This window comes from Cynara cardunculus (genome assembly GCF_001531365.2).
Source record: "Cynara cardunculus var. scolymus isolate 2C chromosome LG 11, CcrdV1, whole genome shotgun sequence".
Classification (NCBI taxonomy): Eukaryota; Viridiplantae; Streptophyta; class Magnoliopsida; order Asterales; family Asteraceae; genus Cynara; species Cynara cardunculus.
Window position 1 is genome coordinate 16,576,492 of NC_037538.1, and position 21,379 is coordinate 16,597,870.

At 36.0% G+C, this 21,379-nt stretch overlaps 2 protein-coding genes across 2 annotated transcripts; both read right to left on the bottom strand.

Annotated features, from left to right (window-relative positions):
- Positions 1-2,100: 2,100 nt before the first annotated feature.
- LOC112522031 (monooxygenase 2-like) lies at positions 2,101-12,546 on the bottom strand. The gene is made up of 6 exons (XM_025131086.1): positions 12,253-12,546; positions 12,027-12,173; positions 4,056-4,121; positions 3,790-3,952; positions 3,436-3,664; positions 2,101-2,884 (listed from the first exon to the last, which is right to left on the bottom strand). The coding sequence occupies exons 1-6, from the start codon at positions 12,456-12,458 to the stop codon at positions 2,364-2,366; spliced, it is 1,332 nt and encodes a 443-aa protein (XP_024986854.1). The 5' UTR covers positions 12,459-12,546; the 3' UTR covers positions 2,101-2,363.
- A 959-nt stretch (positions 12,547-13,505) lies between these two features.
- LOC112522030 (putative glycerol-3-phosphate transporter 4) lies at positions 13,506-16,549 on the bottom strand. The gene is made up of 3 exons (XM_025131085.1): positions 15,353-16,549; positions 14,279-14,815; positions 13,506-13,779 (listed from the first exon to the last, which is right to left on the bottom strand). The coding sequence occupies exons 1-3, from the start codon at positions 16,374-16,376 to the stop codon at positions 13,739-13,741; spliced, it is 1,602 nt and encodes a 533-aa protein (XP_024986853.1). The 5' UTR covers positions 16,377-16,549; the 3' UTR covers positions 13,506-13,738.
- Between the last annotated feature and the right edge of the window lie 4,830 nt (positions 16,550-21,379).

The following is a 21,379-nucleotide window of genomic DNA, read 5'->3' on the forward strand; positions in this document are numbered from 1 at the left end:
AAAATATCTAATTAACTGATAATTTTAAATAACCGTTACATACAATATGAATAAAACAAAGTTGGTCAACCTTACATATGTCAATTAATTAATAATTTATCAAAAAAATAATAATAAATATTAAACATTATACTAAAATATTTATCAAATTCTTATTATTTATGAAATAAAATAAATATAACTTTAACTTTTATGTAATTTGTAAAAACATTTTTAAATTATTATATTTGCATTTTAACGATTAAATATGTTGAATAATAATAAAAGTAATAATAATAATTTAAAGATAATTGATAAGATTAATAATAATTTAAAATGATTAATATTAATGAATCATTTACAATTTAAGTTAATTAATAATTTGATATTAAAATTTATTAAGGAAAAATTAGATTAAAATAGAACTAATTTTGACCTAATTTGTATTTTGGAGAACCGGCTTTTAGAATTATTATTTTAGGATTTAAAACAAACTTTTCATTTATTTAAGGATCTCGATTACCTATTAAGCAGGTAACCGGTTACCTTTAGATGATGTGGCAAAAAAGAAAAAATAGAAAAGTTTACGTAGATACTTAAAAAGCCACGCTATATATTTAGAATTACGTGTCATTATTAAGTTAAAAGAATAAAACGACAATAAACTTGAAAAATATGAGGGAAATATAAAAATCAAATAAACTCTACTTCCGACCTCCCTTCTCACATCTCCGCCTACAACATGAGCATCCACCTTTTTGTTTATTTGTGTCGTATATACAGCACCCACTTCATCGTCATCCTCCAGCATCTCTAATTGTTTGAACTGCTGAGAAGGGTCATCGGATTTCGTTGACAATTTGAAGAAAACCCTCGTTTTTTGTATTTCGTTTGTTTTTCTATTTCGGTCTTGAGCTTTAGTAGTTTATAAGGGTCATCGGATTTTGTTTGTTTTTCTATTTAAATAAATGATTGACAACATAAGGCAGTTTATGGTTGTTTAAAGGCACCGTCAAGTGGAGTCATATGCCCCTCCGTGAAGGGCAATTCAGTTAGTGAACTATGAGACAAATCTTGTCTCTCGATCTATGTTTTATCCAACAACTTGCATTAAATACGATTTTAATTAAAATGGTTAATTAAGGTGAATAGGAATAAAAATGATTGTTATTTTTTAATCTTCAACACGTGTTTATGGGGGTGTTTGAGATTGCTTATAAAAACAACTTATTCCGGTGTGACACCGGTAATAAGCACTTTTGAATGTTTGGATAAACAACTTATACTCGTGCCAAACCGGTAATAAAGAATTTTTAAAGAAGTTAAATCTTTTTGACTTATAATAAGTTGATAAGTACTTTTGTAGAAAATCACAAGTTGTTTCAAATAAGCAATCCCAAATACCCCCTAACTATTTAAAGTTTTCTTTTATTTTTTCAATTAAAAACTTTTACCCGCTTAAATTTTAAATTAAATTATCTAAAAAATTATTAATATTTTAATCAAAGAAGTTACGTTAAAAAAAATGAAATTTCAAGCTCTTTGATATGACATCCATCTCAATATAATTTTTTTTTTGATTTAATCGTATTTTACGTGAAATGATATGTATGTGTAATATTCATTATAGATATTTGTGTACGTTCATGTGTATACAACAGCTCGACATCGTAAATCCGTAATTGAACATCACATTCTTCAACACCGTAAATCTATAACCTGACAACACCTTCAATGTCGTAAATTTGTAACCTGACATTGTGTTCTTCATCAACGTGACCTAACACCCATCGAGATCAATCGAGATTAATCGAGAACCCATCCATTGACCTAATGTGTGGTTGTGTGTGTAAAACCATAGCCTGCCACCTTTATGTTCCATCGGGACCGACGGAGAACCCATCAGTTGGTTTATTTTGTGTTTGTGTGTGTAAAATCATAACTTAACACTTTCATCTTCTATCAATACCGATCGGGAACCCATTGAGACCAATCGAGAACCCAATAAAGAAAAGTAGAGCATGTTGTGTTGAAACTATAGTATATTCATGATGAAAAGTATGTATATGCATGATGAATATTATAGTAATAATTAATATTCATAATGGATATCATACTGATATGAATACTGGAAAGTTGTATACACGTCAAATAGATTGAATCAATTCAGTTTTATTAGATCTTAACTGATTAATTCGAATATGGTAATTTTGGATCTTTCAATCAGTCGGTTACAATTGGATCGATTAGTTCTAACCAAGACGAATTTAGAATTTATACCCTTAAACTCATAATTTTTTTAAAAGGATACGTATTTTACAACATGTGTTTTCCAAATAGTAAAACCCATAAATTTGATTGTCGTTATAACTTATACCTGTTTGTTAAACCTTATTTTGCAGCAGGGGATCGCATTCAAAGTTGGTATGCTCCAACATCGGTCCAAGCTTGATGAGTTTAGGAACAAGCACATTGTCCCTAATTGCACAAACCACCGGGTTCTCCCACTGCAAAATGGCTCCAACGACATTAGCCCGCACGGTCATTGGAAAGATTCGTAGCCATCGCTCGTTTTGGTATGACCTGAGTGCATCCTCAATGAAGGTTGGTCCAGCCTTGAGTGCAGGCACCAGCTTTTGCACTAAAACAACAGCATCTTCCAAAGCACAGCAAGCCCCTTGGCCAAGATTAGGAGTCATTGGGTGCCATGCATCACCAACCAGCACGGCTCCACCCGAGGACACCGGAGGGCTCAGACCTGGCCACAACCACCGGTCGACCAGGGGGGTCCGGATGATGGTGTCGTCTGGGGTGGCATTGATTATGTTTAGCAGCTCAGAGGGCCATTTCTTGATCAGTTCCTTGGTTTGTTTCTTCAACACTGACGGATCAGTAATCTTTGGACCTGCCATTTTAGATTTAGACAAAGTGTTAGAAAAAAGAGTCTTTTCAGTGGACGAATCTGTCACAGAAGGTTATAATTGGTCAGCTCATTTCCGACGAGCTGATCCCTTGGAATTGCCTTTGTTCTCTTGTACTATCTAAAATATAATGCAAACAGATGAAATCCATAGTGTATGTGAGAATATGTGTAACACAATTATATTACTCTCATAACGATCCCTTGAAGAGATGAGGGAAGTTCCAACATACATCGACTAGAAATGGTGATCTGGAACCCTCACGAAGGCTAGATGGGCACAAATTGTCTCGAGAGTCTTGAATGGGGGCAAGACGAGTACAGACTGCCCCATAGTGTCGAGTCCCTAGAGTGATAGACCTTGACTCTAATACCATGTGAGAATACATAGGACCCATTAAATTACTCTCTAAAAGAGCCTTTGAGGAGATAAAGGGAGGTTTCATCATATATTGAGGGAGAAATGATCCAAGTCTAGCCACCGGGACTGTTAAGTGTAGAAAGACTTGATTGCCCTTTTTATTAGGATGACATACCTGGTGTAGGGCTGTTGAAGCAAACGAACCAATAAACTTTTGTTGGTGAAACCGGAACATAACCAGCACGTATACCTCGGCCATAAACATAGCTCACCTGTGACTCATAAGGTTGTCCATCAGGGTAATCTCCAAGCCCACGAAAAGCACAATATCCTACATATTTAGGCTCCGGAAATCCCATCCATTTAGCCACTGGAGAACGAATTCCATCACACCCAATTACCACCTGTTGATAAAACGTTGATCAAAACGCTGATTCTTGCTTCACCTAAACTTTTCAACAAGAAATATTTGGCTCCTAAAGGCCCTAAGTTTGAACCTAGAACTGCATTGTTCGAAACTAAAAGCTACCTTGGATGATATGCGACTACCATTATCAAGTTCCAGCAGAGTTTCACCGTCTTCTTGTTTTTCAATATTTGCCAGTTTTGATGAGAAAGAGATGGAATCTAGTGGTAGCTGTTTGGCAAGAGTCTCCAGAAGGGTTCTTCTTTCAACTGCGCGAACCTCTTGACTGTTCCCATATGCACCAAACACACATTTTGTTGACTAAAAACCAAAATCCCGGAGCTCATAAGGACATGGATATGTATAGAAATGCTACTATATATATGTACTTTTGATCTTCTTCTTTGAAGTTGAATGATCGCAGCTCTCTTCCATTTTCTGTTTTTATAACCATCCTGCATGGTTGATTTGACGAAAACGGTCAAATAAAAAGACAGCAAGTCGGGGCCGTTCCTGGAACGGCCGGGCTGGTTGGCCACCTACCCTGGGCCTAAAAATAGGTGCCCATAAAAATTTTAGTATATAGCAGCATTCCGGAAAAGTAGATAAAAGAGGCCCAATTTTTTTTATACACAACAGAAACGTAAAAAGAACTTAGCAGACAACAGAAGCCTATAAAATGTATTAGTTGACTATATTGGTGTCCGTTAATTCAATCACACTATTAGGACCCTTCGTTTTTGCTATTGCTTGATTGCTTCTTTAACACCCATGTTAATGACAGTGATTTAAAAAAATTGCATTGAATGGTTAAGAAGTAAAGAGTTTACTTCATGTATATACCAAATGTGAGATGAAATCAACCCTCAAGTGAGATGCCATAGTCTTAACGTTCCTTCATCATGTCTTGATGAAACAATTGATGATTGCTATGGGATAAAATTGATAATCAATCCCATATCTCATTTTTGAAATTATGGATTTCTTGGTCTTATACTAACCACAACAAAGAATATAAAACTTTTACCTTTTGAGTGTTGTGTGTAGAAAATTGATCTTCTTGAAGAGATAAAGATGACATGATATTGAAATACACAGGAGCTAATTGGGTCTCTATGTAACATCCCATTTTAAGGGATTAATTTAGATGTGGGGGGGGGGGGGTGTGTGTACATATATAGAGTGAGGTTATGGGGAAACCCCAAAAGAATGAAAAACCAAGGAACTCCCTCATAACCATTCATTTATATGATATGCATATGTGCATACAAGTAATCAAAGACGTTTCCTAGTTTTAATGCACGTGTGCATGTTATGCACATGGACATACCAGACAAATTACTTGTACAAGTGCATACCGTGCAAATAAATGGTTACTAAGGTATTCCCTCAGTTTCTCATTTTTCTCGGTTTCCCCTCAACCAGACTATATATATATATATATATATATATATATATATATAGACATATACATATACATATATATATATATATATATATGAATTAATCCCATAAAATGGGATATTACATTTTGTATTAGGTAGTTCAAGAATATGCAATTAATACCAAACAAATAGATGTATGGTGTACTTACCCCGTCATATAGAATACCTTGGGAATTATACCTTATGGTAGTTTTAAGGTGTCTAGGAATGTTCATACTTTTGGGAATAAACTAAGTCCCCAAACTTTGTTGAAAAAATGTAAGTTATAGATATGTATATATATAATATATTGGTAAGTCATGTTCTTGGGGCGGCAATGTGGGGGTGGGGAAGTAGGATTTGGGATGCCAACGGCTTGCTATGATGTGGTAGGTGAATAAGCTTGGTGATATGATGGTGGGGATATGGATAAATGGCACGGAAAGAAGTTAGGACCGAACGAAAATTCAATTTTGGTTTGTGGCCTCGAAACTGATTTGTGGACTAGTGATGTGGGCCACACTTGTAATATATTTCGAAACCAAATTTTGTGGACTAGTCAATTTGTGGAACTTTCAGACTATTTCTGTTAAATTTATTCAAGAAGCAATCAAACTACAATGCTATAAGAATATTTCTACAATGACCACACTTTCCTCTCTCCCGTACTTCAAAACGATGTCAAAAATATCTTGAATTGAGGGGAAGAACAATAGGGACCGTATGTATAGGGCTAAAGGATTTTTTTATGTTTATTTATATTGTTTTTATTTGTTTCATTATCGAGGATTTCCTTTACAATCAGGGACTTAGGATAAGTTTGTTTATTAATAGCTAGTAATGATGTTTTAGATAATATTGATCAAGATACTAATACTAATGATTTTACGTCTAGGAATGCTCGAAGAATTGTTTTCAATGAATTATTGGTATTTTTTTGTATTCAAATTTTATTTTTTTATATAAAAAACATTTGTTTAAGATGTTACGTACTTGTTGGGGCCTTTCTAACACCTTGGCCTATAAAAAGTCAGGCACCAGCCTGCACCATGTCTTCACTGCATCAAGTGTCGTATCATGTGTTCAGGTGAGATTAGTGTCTCTTTGATCTTTGGATTTTTGGCAATACATGCCATTTCTTCTATATCATCATGTTCATGTGTAAAATTTTCTTCAATAATAATCTAACATCTAAAATATTCTCTACTATAACTTGGAGAAATCTTGTGAAACGGTAATAATGAGTAGGATGGACAATTAGGTTTACTTTAGATTGGAAATTTATCCAAGACGTTAAAAGTAAAGATTGTGGTAACTTCTATTGGACTAAGAGAGTATGAAACATTTTGAATCATATTTGCCTACTTAAAGGGTCCAATAAAAGAAAAGAAAAACATAAACATGTTACTTCTTGAATTTGAATCAGACATAGATTTATAAGTTCCTTTTAACTTCAAGATGTTTCTATCTATCGATAGGGATTTAGTCTAGCAGGTAATAAGATAGACATCTTTGCAGAATAAGTGGGAGAGCCACCAACCTGCCCCTAGGACACGCAATTTACCTCCCCAATGATGACTGGGAGACCATTATGACAGGGGCCCTACCTTTTTTACAGAAAGACGTTTCTTTTGATTTTGTAATCCCGATATGTTTCAAGTCAGTTAGCTGAATGAGTCTTCATTTATTTTTTATTCCCTAGTCCTAGTCCTTAGCTGGTTGTTGACAGTGGCTTGAAAGTAGGACCTTTAGCTATTAGTATAAGTAAGCTAGTTGTAATATACTATGATGCAGAGAGTTCATTCGTACTTTGCTCTTCATTTGTTGCGATAAAGACTTCAATTCTTGAGTCTCTTCATCTGTTCTTCTCTTATTTACTAGTTTCTTGTCCTTATTTTTGTGAGTTACAACAATGATATCAAAACCATGAACGGTCAAATTCAGGTTTCAGTTCCTGTTTTGACAGGGAAATATTATGATTGCTGGGCAGATGAGGGTGCTTTTTGACTACCATGAACTGCTAAGCCTGGTGGAGGATGAGATTCCAAGTGTTTCGGGAACATCACAAAAGCATATGAACCGTTCATGCTAACGAGAAGGACAAGAAGGCCTTGTATCTCATTCATCAGGGGGTGAATGATGAGATACTTTAGAAGATTGCAGATGCAACTACATCGAAGAAAGCTTGGGATACCTTGCTGATGTCATTCAAAGGTTCGGATAAAGTTAAGAAGGTATGACTCCAAACCTTAAGACACCAATGCGAACTCTTACAATGGAACCCCCCGAAAGCATTTCCGAGAAGCTTGGGATACCTTGCTGACGTCACTCAATGGTGCAGAAAAGTTAAGAAGGTACAATTCCAAACCTTAAGACACCAATACGAAATCTTACAAATGGAACCCTCCGAAAGTGTTTCCAATTGTGTAAATCGACTTCTCTCCCTGATAAACCAAATGAATATCAATGAAGAGAAATGTTCTGAGCAATCAAAAGTTCAAAAGGTACTCGAGGTTACTGGCGCCCGTTTGAGATATCATGGTTGCAATAGAAGAGACTCATGATGTGTCTACAATGACAATCGATGAGTTAACAAGGACATTACAAGCCCATGAGCAGCGTATCATTGAGAAGCAGGTTGAAAGCCTATTGAACAGGCTTTTCAAAATCAACTATCCACAGGAGTTAAATGCAGTAGTAAACTGAACGCAAGACGAGATAATTCTCGAGGAAGAGGACCAGGACGAGGCTGTACGAACAACAGAGGGCGTGGATGCGGGAGTCGGTATGACTCTCAGATGAGAGGACATATCACATGACCGTCCACAACAAAACTCGAGAAGTCAAGGTCGACAATGTGGCACGGGGAGGTATGACAAGTCCAATGTGAAGTGTTATTCTTGTGCTAATGAGTGCAGTTACAGAGAACCAAAGGGCTCAATTTGTCAATGAAGTGATGATGAAGAAGGTCATGCTCCTTAATGGTTATGGCGGTCAATGCAACACCATACCTGATTTCTTGCCACCGGCTGTACAAATCATATGTGTGGCAAAAGTGAGTTGTTTATTAAAGGATTTGGTCAACTTTCATCCTTATTTAAAATATTTTCCCCATAATTCTCTCCTCAATCACAGCTCATTCACAGCTTCACCTTTCCTTTTATTCTTCTCTTTTCCATGTATAGGTTGTGTCCTCCTGTATTTATTTGTATTTCTTGTATCCTCGTTTAGCATTCGAATCAATCAAAATACTTAGAACCATCAAATTTTAGATGGTATCAGAGCAGGATAGAAACCCTCTCTAAACCATATCTGCAGCTACAATGTCTACCGAAAAGAATCAGAAAGATGGAGGTGATGGGAGTGCATCAGATCCAAGTTCTTATTATGTACATGCCTCGGACTACTCTAAACAGATGTACGTCAATGACGCGCTCATAGACAACAACTATGGAGATTGGTCACAAGAAATGATGAACTTCCTATTTGCTAAAAAACAAAATAGGGTTCATCGATGGCTCGATCAAGAAGCCCCAGAAGACGTCGCTGAACCACATGGCGTGGATGCGGTGTGACGCCATCATAAAGGGATGGCTTACTACGGCTATGGAGAAGAATATCCGAAACAGTGTAAAATATGCAAGCACGGCATTGGAGATATGGAATGACCTTCTTAAAAGGTTCGGCAAAGAGATGCGCCTAGGGCGTACGAACTGAAACAACAAATTGCCACTACCCGACAAGATGGAACTTCCGTATATGCGTATTACACCAAGCTTTACAATGGGATGTCGTTGGATTTTCACTGTAAAACACAAGCCGGATGGAACCGTTGAAAGATACAAAGTCCGGTTAGTAGCCAAAGGGTACACTCAGACATATGGGATTGATTACTCCGAGACCTTTTCTCCGGTGGCCAAAATTGACACGATTAGGGTTCTCTTCTCAATAGCTGCAAATGAAGGATGGCCACTACATCAGTTTGACGTGAAAAATGCTTTCCTAAATGGAGTGCTTAAAGAAGAAGCCTATATGGAAGCTCCTCCTGGATTCACGGGAAACTTTAAACCTGGGGAAGTTTGTCATCTGAAGAAATCACTCTATGGATTGAAACAATCCCCCCGAGCTTGGTTTGGCAGGTTCACTTTGGCTATGAAGAGATATGGGTTTAAACAGAGTAATTCAGATCATACTCTGTTTATCAAACGAAAAGACAAACTCATAACCTGCTTAATTATCTATGTTGATGATATGAAAATTACACGGAACGATGAAGAAGAAATGACAAAACTAAAGACAAACTTGTTCACGGAATTCGAAATGAAAGACTTGGGCAGACTTAAATACTTCCTTGGCATTGAAGTACTAAGGTCAAAACAGGGGATTTTCATTTGCCAGAAAAAATATATCCTTAACTTGTTGGCAGGATGATCGATTGCAAACCCACGGATACTCCTATGATTGTAAATCAAAAACTTCATATGAAAGAAGGAGCGGAGTTGGCAGACAAAGGGAGATACCAACGGATGGTGGAAAAGTTGATTTATCTTTCACATACCCGTCCAGATATTGCCTACGGTGTAGGGGTAGTAAGCCAATTCATGCATCAACCTCAAGTCGCTCATATGGAAGCAGTGTGGAGGATCATTATATATCTCAAGGGAACGTCTGGTCATGGAGTTCTATTCAAATCAAATAGGCATTTAAAAACTCAAGTATATACGGATGCAGATTGGGCAGAAGATAAAGGAAATCGAAGATCGACATCCGGTTACTTCACTCTAGTCGGTGGGAATCTTGTCAAATGGAGAAGCAAAAAACAGAAGGTGGTAGCTCTTTCAAGCGCTGAAGCATAATTCAGAGGGATAGCACGGGGATTAGCAAAATTTTATGGATTCGAAAACTGTTGAAAGAGGTTGGTTTCTCCCCTAAAGAAACTAGCAAAATCATGTGCGATAATGAAGCCACCATCCAAATATCAGAAAACCTAGTTCAACATGATCGAACAAAACATGTAGAAGTGGACAGACACTTCATTAAAGAAAAAATGGAAGCAAAGATCATTGAATTACCATTTGTTCGATCAGAAGACCAGTTGGCCAACATTATGAGAAAAGCGGTTAACGGGAGAATCTTCAGCAATTGTTTGGTCAAGTTGAATTTTGGAAATCCCACTATTCAACTTGAGGGGGAGTGTTATAAAAGAAAAAAAATTATGATTGAGGAATTCATGGGATCAGCCAATGGTCAGCATCCTTTCCCAGAATTCAGTGATCAATCAACGATCTATTCTCCTCATTTACAGCTCCTTGACAGCCCTGTATTTCCTTTTATTTCTCTGTTGTAGTGCCTATTAATAAAGGCCTTTCTTTTCATTGTAAAACACAAAAAAAATTAATACAAGACACAGCCCTCTGATTATCAATTTTAACAATACTACCTTGGGTAGAAGTAGTTCAGATCGAAGATGGGATTTTTATTTCCCAAAAGAAGTATGCTACACATCTCTTACAGAAGTTCCATATGTTTAAATGCAATCCTCTAAGAACTCCGACCAAAGTTAGAACAAAGTCACTGAAGAATGATGAAGGGGCACCTGTTGAATCAACGCTTTGTAAACAAATTGTTGGGAGCCAGTGGTATCTAACATGCACGAGACATCTCTTACGGAGTTGATTTGATTAGTAGATTTATGGAGTCTCCTCCACAACCTCATATGCAAGTTGCCAAGAGAATCATGTGATATCTAAAGGGCACCTCTGATCACGATCACGATCACGATCTGTTTATGGTTCGACTAACCGTTGTGCTCTTACAGGATACTCTGACAGTGATTGGGAAGGAGATTTAGATGATTGTGAAAGCACATCTGGCTACTGTTTCAACTTTGGAAAAACAACTCGTTCGTCGTCCTCGAAAAAGCAGTCAATTGTTGCACTTTCAACATGTGAAGCAGAGTATATTGCGACAGCCTCAAGTGCATGTCAAGCAATCTGGTTGTGTCAGTTGATGAATCAGATTTCTATGCAACAATGGAGCCTATCTTCTATGTTGATAATGTTTCAGCAATCAGCCTAGCCAAGAACCCGGTGGTACACGGAAGGAGTAAGTTGCCAAAAAGGAGATAATGGTGGAGTACTGCAAGTCAGAAGATCAAGTTGCAGACATTGAAGTACGATGTCTTCATCAAGCTGAGACATACAATAGGAATGACTAATCTGGATTAAAGCATGTTTTTTTTTACCGACGCACAAAGAAAATATTTTGTTGCGAATGAACAAGGGAGGATGTTGATTTGTAATCCAGATTTGTTTTAAGTCAGTTAGTTGAATGAGTCTTCATTTATTTTTTTATTCCCTAGTCTTAGGCTTTTGGTTGTTGGTAGTGGCTTGAAACTGAAAGTATGACCTTTAGCTAGTAGTATCAATAAGCTAGTTGTAATATGCTATGATGCAAAGAGTTCGTTCGTACTTTGCTCTTCATTTGCTGTAATAAAGACTTCAATTCTTGAGTCTCTTCATCTGTTCTTCTCTTATTTACTGGTTTCTTACTTCTTATTTTTGAGTTACAACAGTTTCTCTAAAACAAATCCCAATAGCTATGTTGTAAATTTAAACCTATTATATGCAAACATGATATTCAGTTCATTACCTTCAAATAGTGTTTCAATACTTCATCTCACAAGATTGCAGCATTTTCTTTTTGCTCCGGAAAGATTAACTTAAATTACCTATTTTCATTTATCAACATTACATGCAAATTGATGTCACTGGAAGTAATAGAACGAACAAAGGGGGGAGCAACATCAAATCAAACAAAAGTTTAGAAGTCATTGGAAGTAATAGAACTTCAAACAATCTTTTTGACATTCAAAATCAATTAATCATTAGCATATTATTCAATCAAATTTTGATCGCAAAAGGAGCAGTAACATACCCTTGAATCTCAAGGTATTGGGATCTGAGTTCATCACCAACTCCCATGGCATCCAATACCTTCCATCCATTCTTGAATAGAGTCAATGACGTTCCTCCAGTCCGCAACGACTCAGCCTGCTCCAGCACCACCGATCGAACCCCCAATCTTAACACAAACAAACCCTAACAACATGATCATCAAAAGTAAACTAAACTTTCGACTGAGACGAAACTCGAAAAGTAACCTGTGTAGCGAAACTGCGGTGGAGAGGCCGGCGATTCCAGCTCCAACGATGACTATTTCTTCCTTCCGGATATCGTATCCACCACTGACAATTGTTAGAGATTTGGGTTTAGTTCTTTTTAATGATTTTGTTCGAATTGTATTACTGGTTTGTTGATGAAGAGTCGGAGGGTGAAGGCAAAAGAAAGATGAAGAGAATGTCGCCATTATCGTGTGTGCGTGTCTGTTTCAGAGAAGAAAACATCATCATTTTGTTTGTTTTTGTGACCACTGAATTTTGTGGCGAGAAGTTAACCAGGTGAGGCGCTGAAATTTTTCCCGGGAAATTCTTGAGCCGTATTAAAGCCGAGTCACATCTTAGAACTATACGGGAGCCGAGCCATTTCGCTCGTTCCCCATTTTCATAATACTTATGCTTTCGAACCACATATGGAAAAGAATCAATTTAATCAATACTCTATTTAATTACGAATTAAAGGCCGTTTACCACACATTTAGTCGTTAAGTGCTTATCGGTAAAATTTAATACTATTATTTACTTACCGGGTAAGATTTTAGTCTATAAAAATGATATTGTATGCAACAATTTACCCGGTAGGCGCTTACCGTGGTAAGAGTCGTCGCCATTACTTACCGGGTAAGACTTATGTTTCTTGTCTCATTCTTACCGGGTAAGATTCTTGGTCCTTACGATATTCATCTAGTGAGATAATTTACTTGATAAGCGCTTACTCAAGTAATCGTTTGATAAACGGACCCTTAGACTACTATCTTTAAAAATATATATGAAACAATTTGAAATTAAAAAATGTTTTATAGTTTATATTTAATTATTCAATTTTATATTAGTATATGGTTATATTTAATCAAAAGATAACACACGTACTAATATAATTCCAGAGGATGGATAAACTAGAGCGCGACATTTGTTCCCATTTTGTTGCGAATAACGGACATGTACTTTTTAACAACATTAATGATGAATGTTACACCATTCATTTTTAACAACATTAATGATGAATGTTACACCATTCATGATGAATATCTTATAAATGTCCACGACACATGTCATGATCTCGTTTGTCACCCTTTCGCAACCGAAGATGCCCCTACAATTCTATAGTCCCTTTTTTGATAATGGATTTGATGAAAACAATCCATTCAACTCGAATGTTTGTTTTAATTATTTTGGCACGACTCATTTTCATGTTTGAATTTTTAACAAATCAATGATGGTTATAAACAAGGCATAATTAACATAGAAAACCAAAAAATAAGCCAAAAGAATCCGGAAATGCCACAAAACTCTACGTATATCCAATTGTTATACATACTATATGTTCATAGGGTCCGTTGTATGTCACAACTCGCAAATGTAAAACGAGTTCACCTACGAATGCACATGGGTATCTTCTCGTTCTTCGTAATTCGATCGTGATTCCTCAAACACACGCAACCGTTGCTAGCGATGTTTATGAAGGAGTGGACTACCTCTTCCAGTCACGTACAAGTGATTGAGATAAAGGAGCTGCAAAACACCAAATCTCCACAACAAGTTAATAGGAAAAGTAATAAATGAACATCCCAATATTAAAATCAAACCAAACAGATACAATAAATCCCACTCGAAAGTGTCACCCTAACCTCTACCTTAAAAGTAGAGCAATTGTTTTGTCAAGAATAGTAGTCCAATCCCGCTTTTAACAGTAGTCTTGTTCATGAACAACTCTAGTTAATAGGGGGGCTTCTTATAGTTTCAATTCGATAGCATTGGTGGATAATTTGAGGCATGTCGTCTCACGGCATAGGGTGTCGATGGACTAATAGAATGTAGAGGCTATGTTGCAACACAGTACCATTTAACAGTTGCGAGGATTTCTAGGTTTGACAGGGTATTATCGAAAGTTCATTGCCAAGAGTGGATAGATTGCAAGGCCTTTGAGTATTCCCTTTCGAAGCAAATGGAGCATTCCAGAAATTGAAGCAAACCATAACAATTAATAAAAAAGAAAGGATAAAAGGCATACCTTCAACATTGTTCCATGGGCGAGGACTATTAGCCGTTCTCTCAGTGAGTTCCGTACAGACCAATCGACTCAAGAGTAGACCCGCGATACAAGCACCGATCATCAGCATTGCAAAAACTGCATCCCAGCCTTTTGTTGAAAGAAATCCAGTCAAAAGAGGACCCAAAGCAGCCCCCATGGAACCCGTACCATCAATAATAGCCGTTACTGTTGCCAAGGCTCGAGAATCGCCTTTCAGGGAGCTGTGGGTCCCAAGATCCGCAGAAACCGCAGTCGTGATAAGTGCATAAGGCCCGTTTACAAATAGGCCAGCAATCATCATAAGCACAGCGTTCATGGTCTTTGAAATGTTCCCATATGTACGATATACAAGCATTGATGGAATTGCAGCGTACATAAAGCTGGCTGCTGTTGTTGCTCGAGCCTTAAGTTTATCAGATATATATCCGGCTAAAATTCCACCCACGATTCCCCCTACATCAAACAAAGTCGACAGGTTTCCTGCAGATTTTACCGACAAACGCTCTCCACCAATTTCTGCAAAATCACCAAAACAGAAGTGAATCTTGTTTTAAAATGAACCCAAAAGAGTTGAACAGATACCAAAAAGGTGGTAGTTTTCGTTCATCTAAATCAGAAATTTGGTCAATTCCCATATGCAATAGAAAAGAAATAGACCAAAAAAGGAACACCTCAATCAAAAATTCTTACCTTGTATAAGCACCTGCATCCTTCAATAAAAGTGTGCAATATTTCAAATTACATTGGCTATAGCTTTATATGTGCAACTTTAGTCTTCCTTCTTATGTTTTGTGTCCACAGTTTTTTTAAATATGCTGACCACCACTTTACTCTACTCTCAAGGTAGAGGTCAAGTCTGCGCACCCCAACGTACACAGTATATCCCACCCGGTGGTGGGTCTGTCAAGGTGGGATGTAGGCAGACCTAACATCTATCCCGTTGTTTTCATTAATACCTTCGGCTACCGGAAACTTATATATGTTTATTGAAATCTATCTTACATTCTATGATATCTTGCAAATGGTATCTTTAAAGCTGTGTGCAGAAAGTACCTGTTTGACTTAGATAGAACGGCAACCAAAAGAGAAAGGTGTATGCCACAAGTTTTGAGAAGAAAAGGCATAATGCAAAGGGAATTACTCCAGGTATAAAACAAGCTCCAATAAGTCCAACGCCTTTTCTATTAACAGACGAAATCCGAGGCACATGAGCTTCCTCATCATTCGAAGTACCCTCTTCCCATATCAAATTTTCATCTTGAATTGTTCCTCTTGCATTCGGAGAAGCTTCACCGGGATTCGGGAATCCTGCATCTTCTGGATAAGCAGCCAAGAACAAAAACACCATGATCCCAGCTGCAACAATAAAAGCACCCGGAAGTATAAAAGACCAACCCCAACCATATTGCAAAACACTTGCAGCAAGAAGAGAACCACTGATATTGCCAATAGATGTGTGAGCATTCCATATCCCCATTATCAATCCTCTCCTTCTTTTACCAAACCAATTACCAACCACCGCTACAACCGACGGCCACCCGGTGGCCTGAAACAATCCGGCAACCATTTGCATCACCAAAAAGTACCAAAAATGATGCACATTCCAAAAGTAACCCATCCCAAACAATCCCACAAATATCCCACTTCCTACCATTCCAGCTGTTAAAAACAAACGAAGATCCAAAGTATCCCCTAAATGTCCAGCAACGTACATTCCCAATGAATAAACGGCAAGAAATGCAACATCAATTTCTCCCAATTTCGAAGTGCCATCTTTCCCATTGAATGGAGCCCATCCCTCTTCTGTTGATGTACCCAAATTAGTACCATTAATGGGTTTGGATTTCAAGAAAAAATCTCCCATCGGCCAAGGGAGAACATTAGCGGAGTCGTAATTGGGGCCAGGATCCAACACACTCTTTATGATGCTGCTAGGTTTTCTCGAAGCATGATAAGCAGCGTATGCAACGAATGTAACAAAAAGAGTCAAATATCTATACGTTTTTAAACTCCAATCTTTACCCCTAAGGCTTCGTATCAACAAAATCCCAGGTGGTATCCCTCTCATTCTAGTCATATTGAGAAACAGAAATTCTAAAAGATTACCCTAATCGAAACTCGATCGTTAACATCTATGAGACCAAAATGGTGTTACCCAGATAAGAATTCAACACAACACAATCAATTCATAGAGGAAACAGCGCAGATACGAAGAATCTTACGAGAGAAGATATGGTGCATTGCCATTTCAAAAGGTTTTTTTTTTTTTTTGATAAATTAAATTCGTTGAAATTCGAAGGAGGGTTGGTGATTTCAAACAAGGAATCAGTGGATGAGTGTGTGAGGGGAGATTGAGAGCTTTTGGCGCAGAGACAAGGGAGAGAGGGCGAGATTGGTGGGAGGACGATGGCTTTAATGGAAGGAGGGGGAACGTGGCGTGTTGCTCATACTTGAGAAAATTTGGTTAGTATCGTGACTGGGCGGTTACGTGGCACCACTTCAATAAATACTTTCAACGACTTTTGGTTTCTCTTTTATATAGTTTCATAAAGGTTCAATTACATTTTTGGTCCTTGTAGTTGTCAAAAGTTTTGGATCGAGTCCCTCCAACAAACTTATTGATACATTGTTGGTCCTTAGTGTTACTACTTTTCATTATTCAACATACACATGTTTGTACTCCGTTATGTGCCCCTTGCATCAGGGGCAATTGTGTCATTTTAACTCTTTATCTGTTTTATCTAAAAATTAAGGGCTTTTGGTTTAAAATATGTACCTCTTTTTTATATAGACATTCTTTTTAAATGGAATCTATGATCACCAAATCATTGTACAAAATTACAATTTTTATCTCTATCGTTTATAATTTATTATCTTTTTTGTTCTTATGAATTAAAATTTATTGTTTTTTATTTCGTACTTATGGTTTAAAATTTATTTTCGTTTTAGTTCTTCATACTTAAAAGTAGTATTTTGGCTTCATGGATTTAAATAGAAATGAATTGTAAACTATAAGAATGAAATTTTGAAACCACAAGGACGAAATCCTCAATTTTTAACAAACCACCGGGACGAAAACATAATTTAATCTGATATCAATTATTGTTTGATCAGTTAACAACAATGTTTATTATTACTAGAATGTCATTCGTGCAATGTAACGAGATACATCTCGATCTTTAATGTTTCATTTTATTCTGTTTTCTCGATGTTATAATACGATTTTATGTGGTACTGGAAAAACGATAATATTTTTATTTTTTTGAATAAAATATAAATTTGAAAGTATCATAAAATTTTGAAAAAAAATGTATTGATTTTAGTATCAAATTAAATATTTAAAAGTTTTNTAACATTTTTTGAAATGTCTAAGGACTTATTTAACATATTTTAGAATGTCCAAGGACTTATTTGTGCCAAAAAATTGTCCAATGACTTATTTAACATGTTTTGGAAAGTTCAAGGACTTATTTGTTCCAAAAAAAAGTTCAAGGACTTAATCATTTCAAACAAGAAAGTTCATTGGTTTTTATTGTACTTTTCCCATTAAAAAAACATGTTCCTTTTAGTATCTAATTAAATATTTAAAAATTATTGTTTGTTTATGTAATTTTTCTATTTAATTTTTTATTATAATTTAATTTAGATTAATAATGAAGTCATTTATTTTTGATTTAATAATATAATTCTTTTATAAAGATAATATTTAGTATTTTTGTTAGAATTCAACAGTTATCCTAAATATATTGTAGATTTTTTATATTTAAAATGAGATATTTATCTATTATTTGATTATGTTTATCTATAGTCAGTTACACGAACTCAAACATAGAGCTTTAGTAAGTTGTACATACGGACAATTTACTTGTACTCTTGAGTTTTAAGTAATATGCATCAATAACCAGTACTTAATGCATAAAAAACGGTTTTTAAGAGTTTTTGTCAAATGTTTTATAATATAGTATAGATAGTGAACTACATTCGTGGTCTCTTATCGATGGCTGATTTTTGGTTTTGATTTCTAAAAGTCATAAAGTACACCATTGGTTCATTTTTCGTGTTTTGAAATCCAAATTAGTCCCTACACCTAACATTGTTATAGAGACTCCTTTAACTTTGTCATGTGTCCGTTACATGAGTGATAAATCAGACATTTTACTCCTTATCCCCTTACACCACCTTGACCACCATATTTTCCCGTAACCCTCCTCTCTGCCACCACTCACCATCACCCTCAACCATTAACAACCACCACCATCCTCAAAAATGCAAATTCAAAAAACACTTATCCAAAATCAAGAAATATATCAAGAACATCAACAAGCAAATTTATGAATCCACTGAAAACATTTGTGATACAGAACTGAGATCCCTAAAATCAAAACCTATCTCTAGTACCCTCTTTTCTAACCTATTTGGGTTCATTTATAGATTGTGTAGGTGTAGAAAAGAGGATACTAGAGATAGGGTGGGGAAATCGAGGAAGACAAAGAGGGGGGCGAGGGCTGTTTTTTATTTTCATATTTTGTGTAAATGTACGATATAAACACTTGTATATAAGCTTTAAAGAGTTGTTCAATTCAATTTTTTAATAAAAATGTACAAAATGACTGAACTGCCCCTGACTAACAAGTATCTATTAAGGAAGTTAGAGCAAATACGTTATTTCAAACTCAAATAAAAATAACGGGTACAATATTTAGACTTACTGAAGAACAAAGGACGGTTTTCAAATTTTCGATACAACCACAAAGACCAAGAATGGAGTTTACCTTTTGTGTAGTAAATGAAGTTTAAGGACGATTCCGTGAAAGAAACCAACCTACAAGGAGCAAATACATAAATTACTCAAAAAAAAAAAAGAGTAAACTACGATTTTAGTTCTTGCGGTTTGTTTTTTTCATCGTCAATTTCCTCCTTGCTCTTTAATTATTGCTTTTTTCATCACTATTGTGTCCATTTCATTTCCCTTTTAGTTCTTGAGGTTAAAGACGCCAAACAAATCCGTTAAATCAGGGGCAATTTGGTCTTTTATCCTTGTTTATTTTTTGATTAAATTATATATTATAAAAGATTTTCGAAAAAGAAAAACAGAACCTAACTTACCCTGCTTGCCTCTCCCTGCCACCCCAACCTCTTGAAGTCCATTTTCATTTCTTGGAAGGTGTTGCACAAAACAAGAGTATTTACCAACATTTAAAACTCGATGAGAACCAACATTTTGCACAAAACAAGAGTATTTACCTGTAAGGGTATCAATATTTACAAGATAGTGAATGACAAAAGTTAAATATAAGAGTTTTTTGGACTTCTATCTAATTCTAGTAGAACTAGATTTAGGTTGGGGTTTATATCAACCACCAAGATTTGTCATCTTCAAAAGTACCAGAACTCCCAAAACTGTTATCCCCGCTTGAGCCTCTAAATGACACTTTAAGCTCTACATCACTGACCCTTGTGCTCGACACCACTCTGACCTGCTATACATGCCAATAAGAAAAGTGTTAGACTTAATACCTAGTGAGTTCAAATAGTTTATTCCAATAAGTAAAACCATAAAGGAGATGAAGTGTTCATAAAAGTGCACCCCTCTTGAGATAAAGAGTCGGTTGAAAATAAGGGATAAAGTCTTTTTCAAATATTCCTTTGAGAAAACAAATGCAGTAAATAATTTATCTTGCAATGATGGGGAGACCCGATTCTATTAAGTGATGGAACACAAAATAAACCACCCTTAGCATATAAGTCGGGTGTTTACTCCATATGGGGCTAAGATAAGAACCTCAAAACTCATTACTTAGATGGTCCATACAGTTACAAAATGAGAACATCAAAACTCATCGTTTGGCTAAAACCAAAGGTTCACTGGAGAGAGCATCAAAACTCTTCCTTTGTCCCGAACCAATAATATCAAGAAGAGAACATCAAAACTTCTATCGTGATAGTGTATGAACAATACATATAGATCCGATGCAACAAGACATAAAATTGAGGAATGTCTCAAAGCTTTACAAAATAAGTACTATCATGGATTTGTCCAAGAAAGAACGGCAAAGCCGATTTTCATCAAATCCATAAAAGATAGATGATGTGTTAGTCAAACCAAATGGCATCACGAAAAAATTATAGTGGCTGTAACGTGTCCTGAAAGCCTTTTGGAACATCATCCCCTTTTACTTTCACTTGATGATACATGGATCGCATGTCAATCTATGATAAGCATCCCGTACCTTGAAATTAGTCGACGAGCTCGTTGATTGTCATGTCCTGATTTCTGTTGAGTGTCGTGACATTAATCTTAATAACTTATGCTTGCATAAGATACGAACATAAAAATTTCGAAACATATTGAACATAATTACGGAAGCGTAAAATATTTTAACATAATCAATGCTAATTAAAATATCTAAACTAGGTAAAGATTAATATCACGTGGCGCTACAATCATCAAAAGAATGTTATTCAACATGTAACGCTGTATTTCTCCAAAAGTGTCGACCCAAAACTGCCCCTAACGGCAACCAACACTCTGTTCAACCCTTGGTAGCCCCACTGCTATGCGATCCTGATATACATGTCATTTTAAGAAGAAAAAATGTTAGGCTAACGCCTAGTGAAATCAAACAGTTAAAAAATAAAACTATAAAATGTCAAAACTGAAAACATAGCTTTAATCAAGACATTTTATGTATTCATATGATAATTGCCTTTAGGAGGGTGTAAAACCTCGAAAGATGACGGGGGACCCAATTTACCATTGATAGTGATTGAACATATAAGTAAGTCATATTTCAATGTTATATAAGCGTCACATATGGATAACCAAGTTAGCAAACTCAACTCTTCGAATCTTTTGCTTGCGAAATCACCAAGTTCAACTCCTCGAGTCTTTACCTTGAGATCTCCATAATCCAAAGTTAAGCTAATTCACTTAGAAATTACATTATTGGCCGATGCCCGACTCCAAGAGTCCACAATATACGGTATGAACATAATATAAGTTCAAATAAAAGTTAACATAAGTACTTACCGGTTAAATTGTTGCATATGATACCACTTTAATGTACTTATCGGTAAAAA

Coding starts and splice junctions, on each gene's coding strand:
- LOC112522030 (XM_025131085.1), bottom strand. CDS start 16,376: ATGACTAGAATGAGAGGGATACCACCTGGGATTTTGTTGATACGAAGC. Junction 14,816..15,352: donor GTTCTATCTAAGTCAAACAG/GTACTTTCTGCA, acceptor GTGATTTTGCAG/AAATTGGTGGAGAGCGTTTG. Junction 13,780..14,278: donor CCCATGGAACAATGTTGAAG/GTATGCCTTTTA, acceptor GGTGTTTTGCAG/CTCCTTTATCTCAATCACTT.
- LOC112522031 (XM_025131086.1), bottom strand. CDS start 12,458: ATGGCGACATTCTCTTCATCTTTCTTTTGCCTTCACCCTCCGACTCTT. Junction 3,953..4,055: donor TTCAAAGAAGAAGATCAAAA/GTACATATATAT, acceptor ATATGGGAACAG/TCAAGAGGTTCGCGCAGTTG. Junction 3,665..3,789: donor GTAGTCGCATATCATCCAAG/GTAGCTTTTAGT, acceptor TTTTATCAACAG/GTGGTAATTGGGTGTGATGG.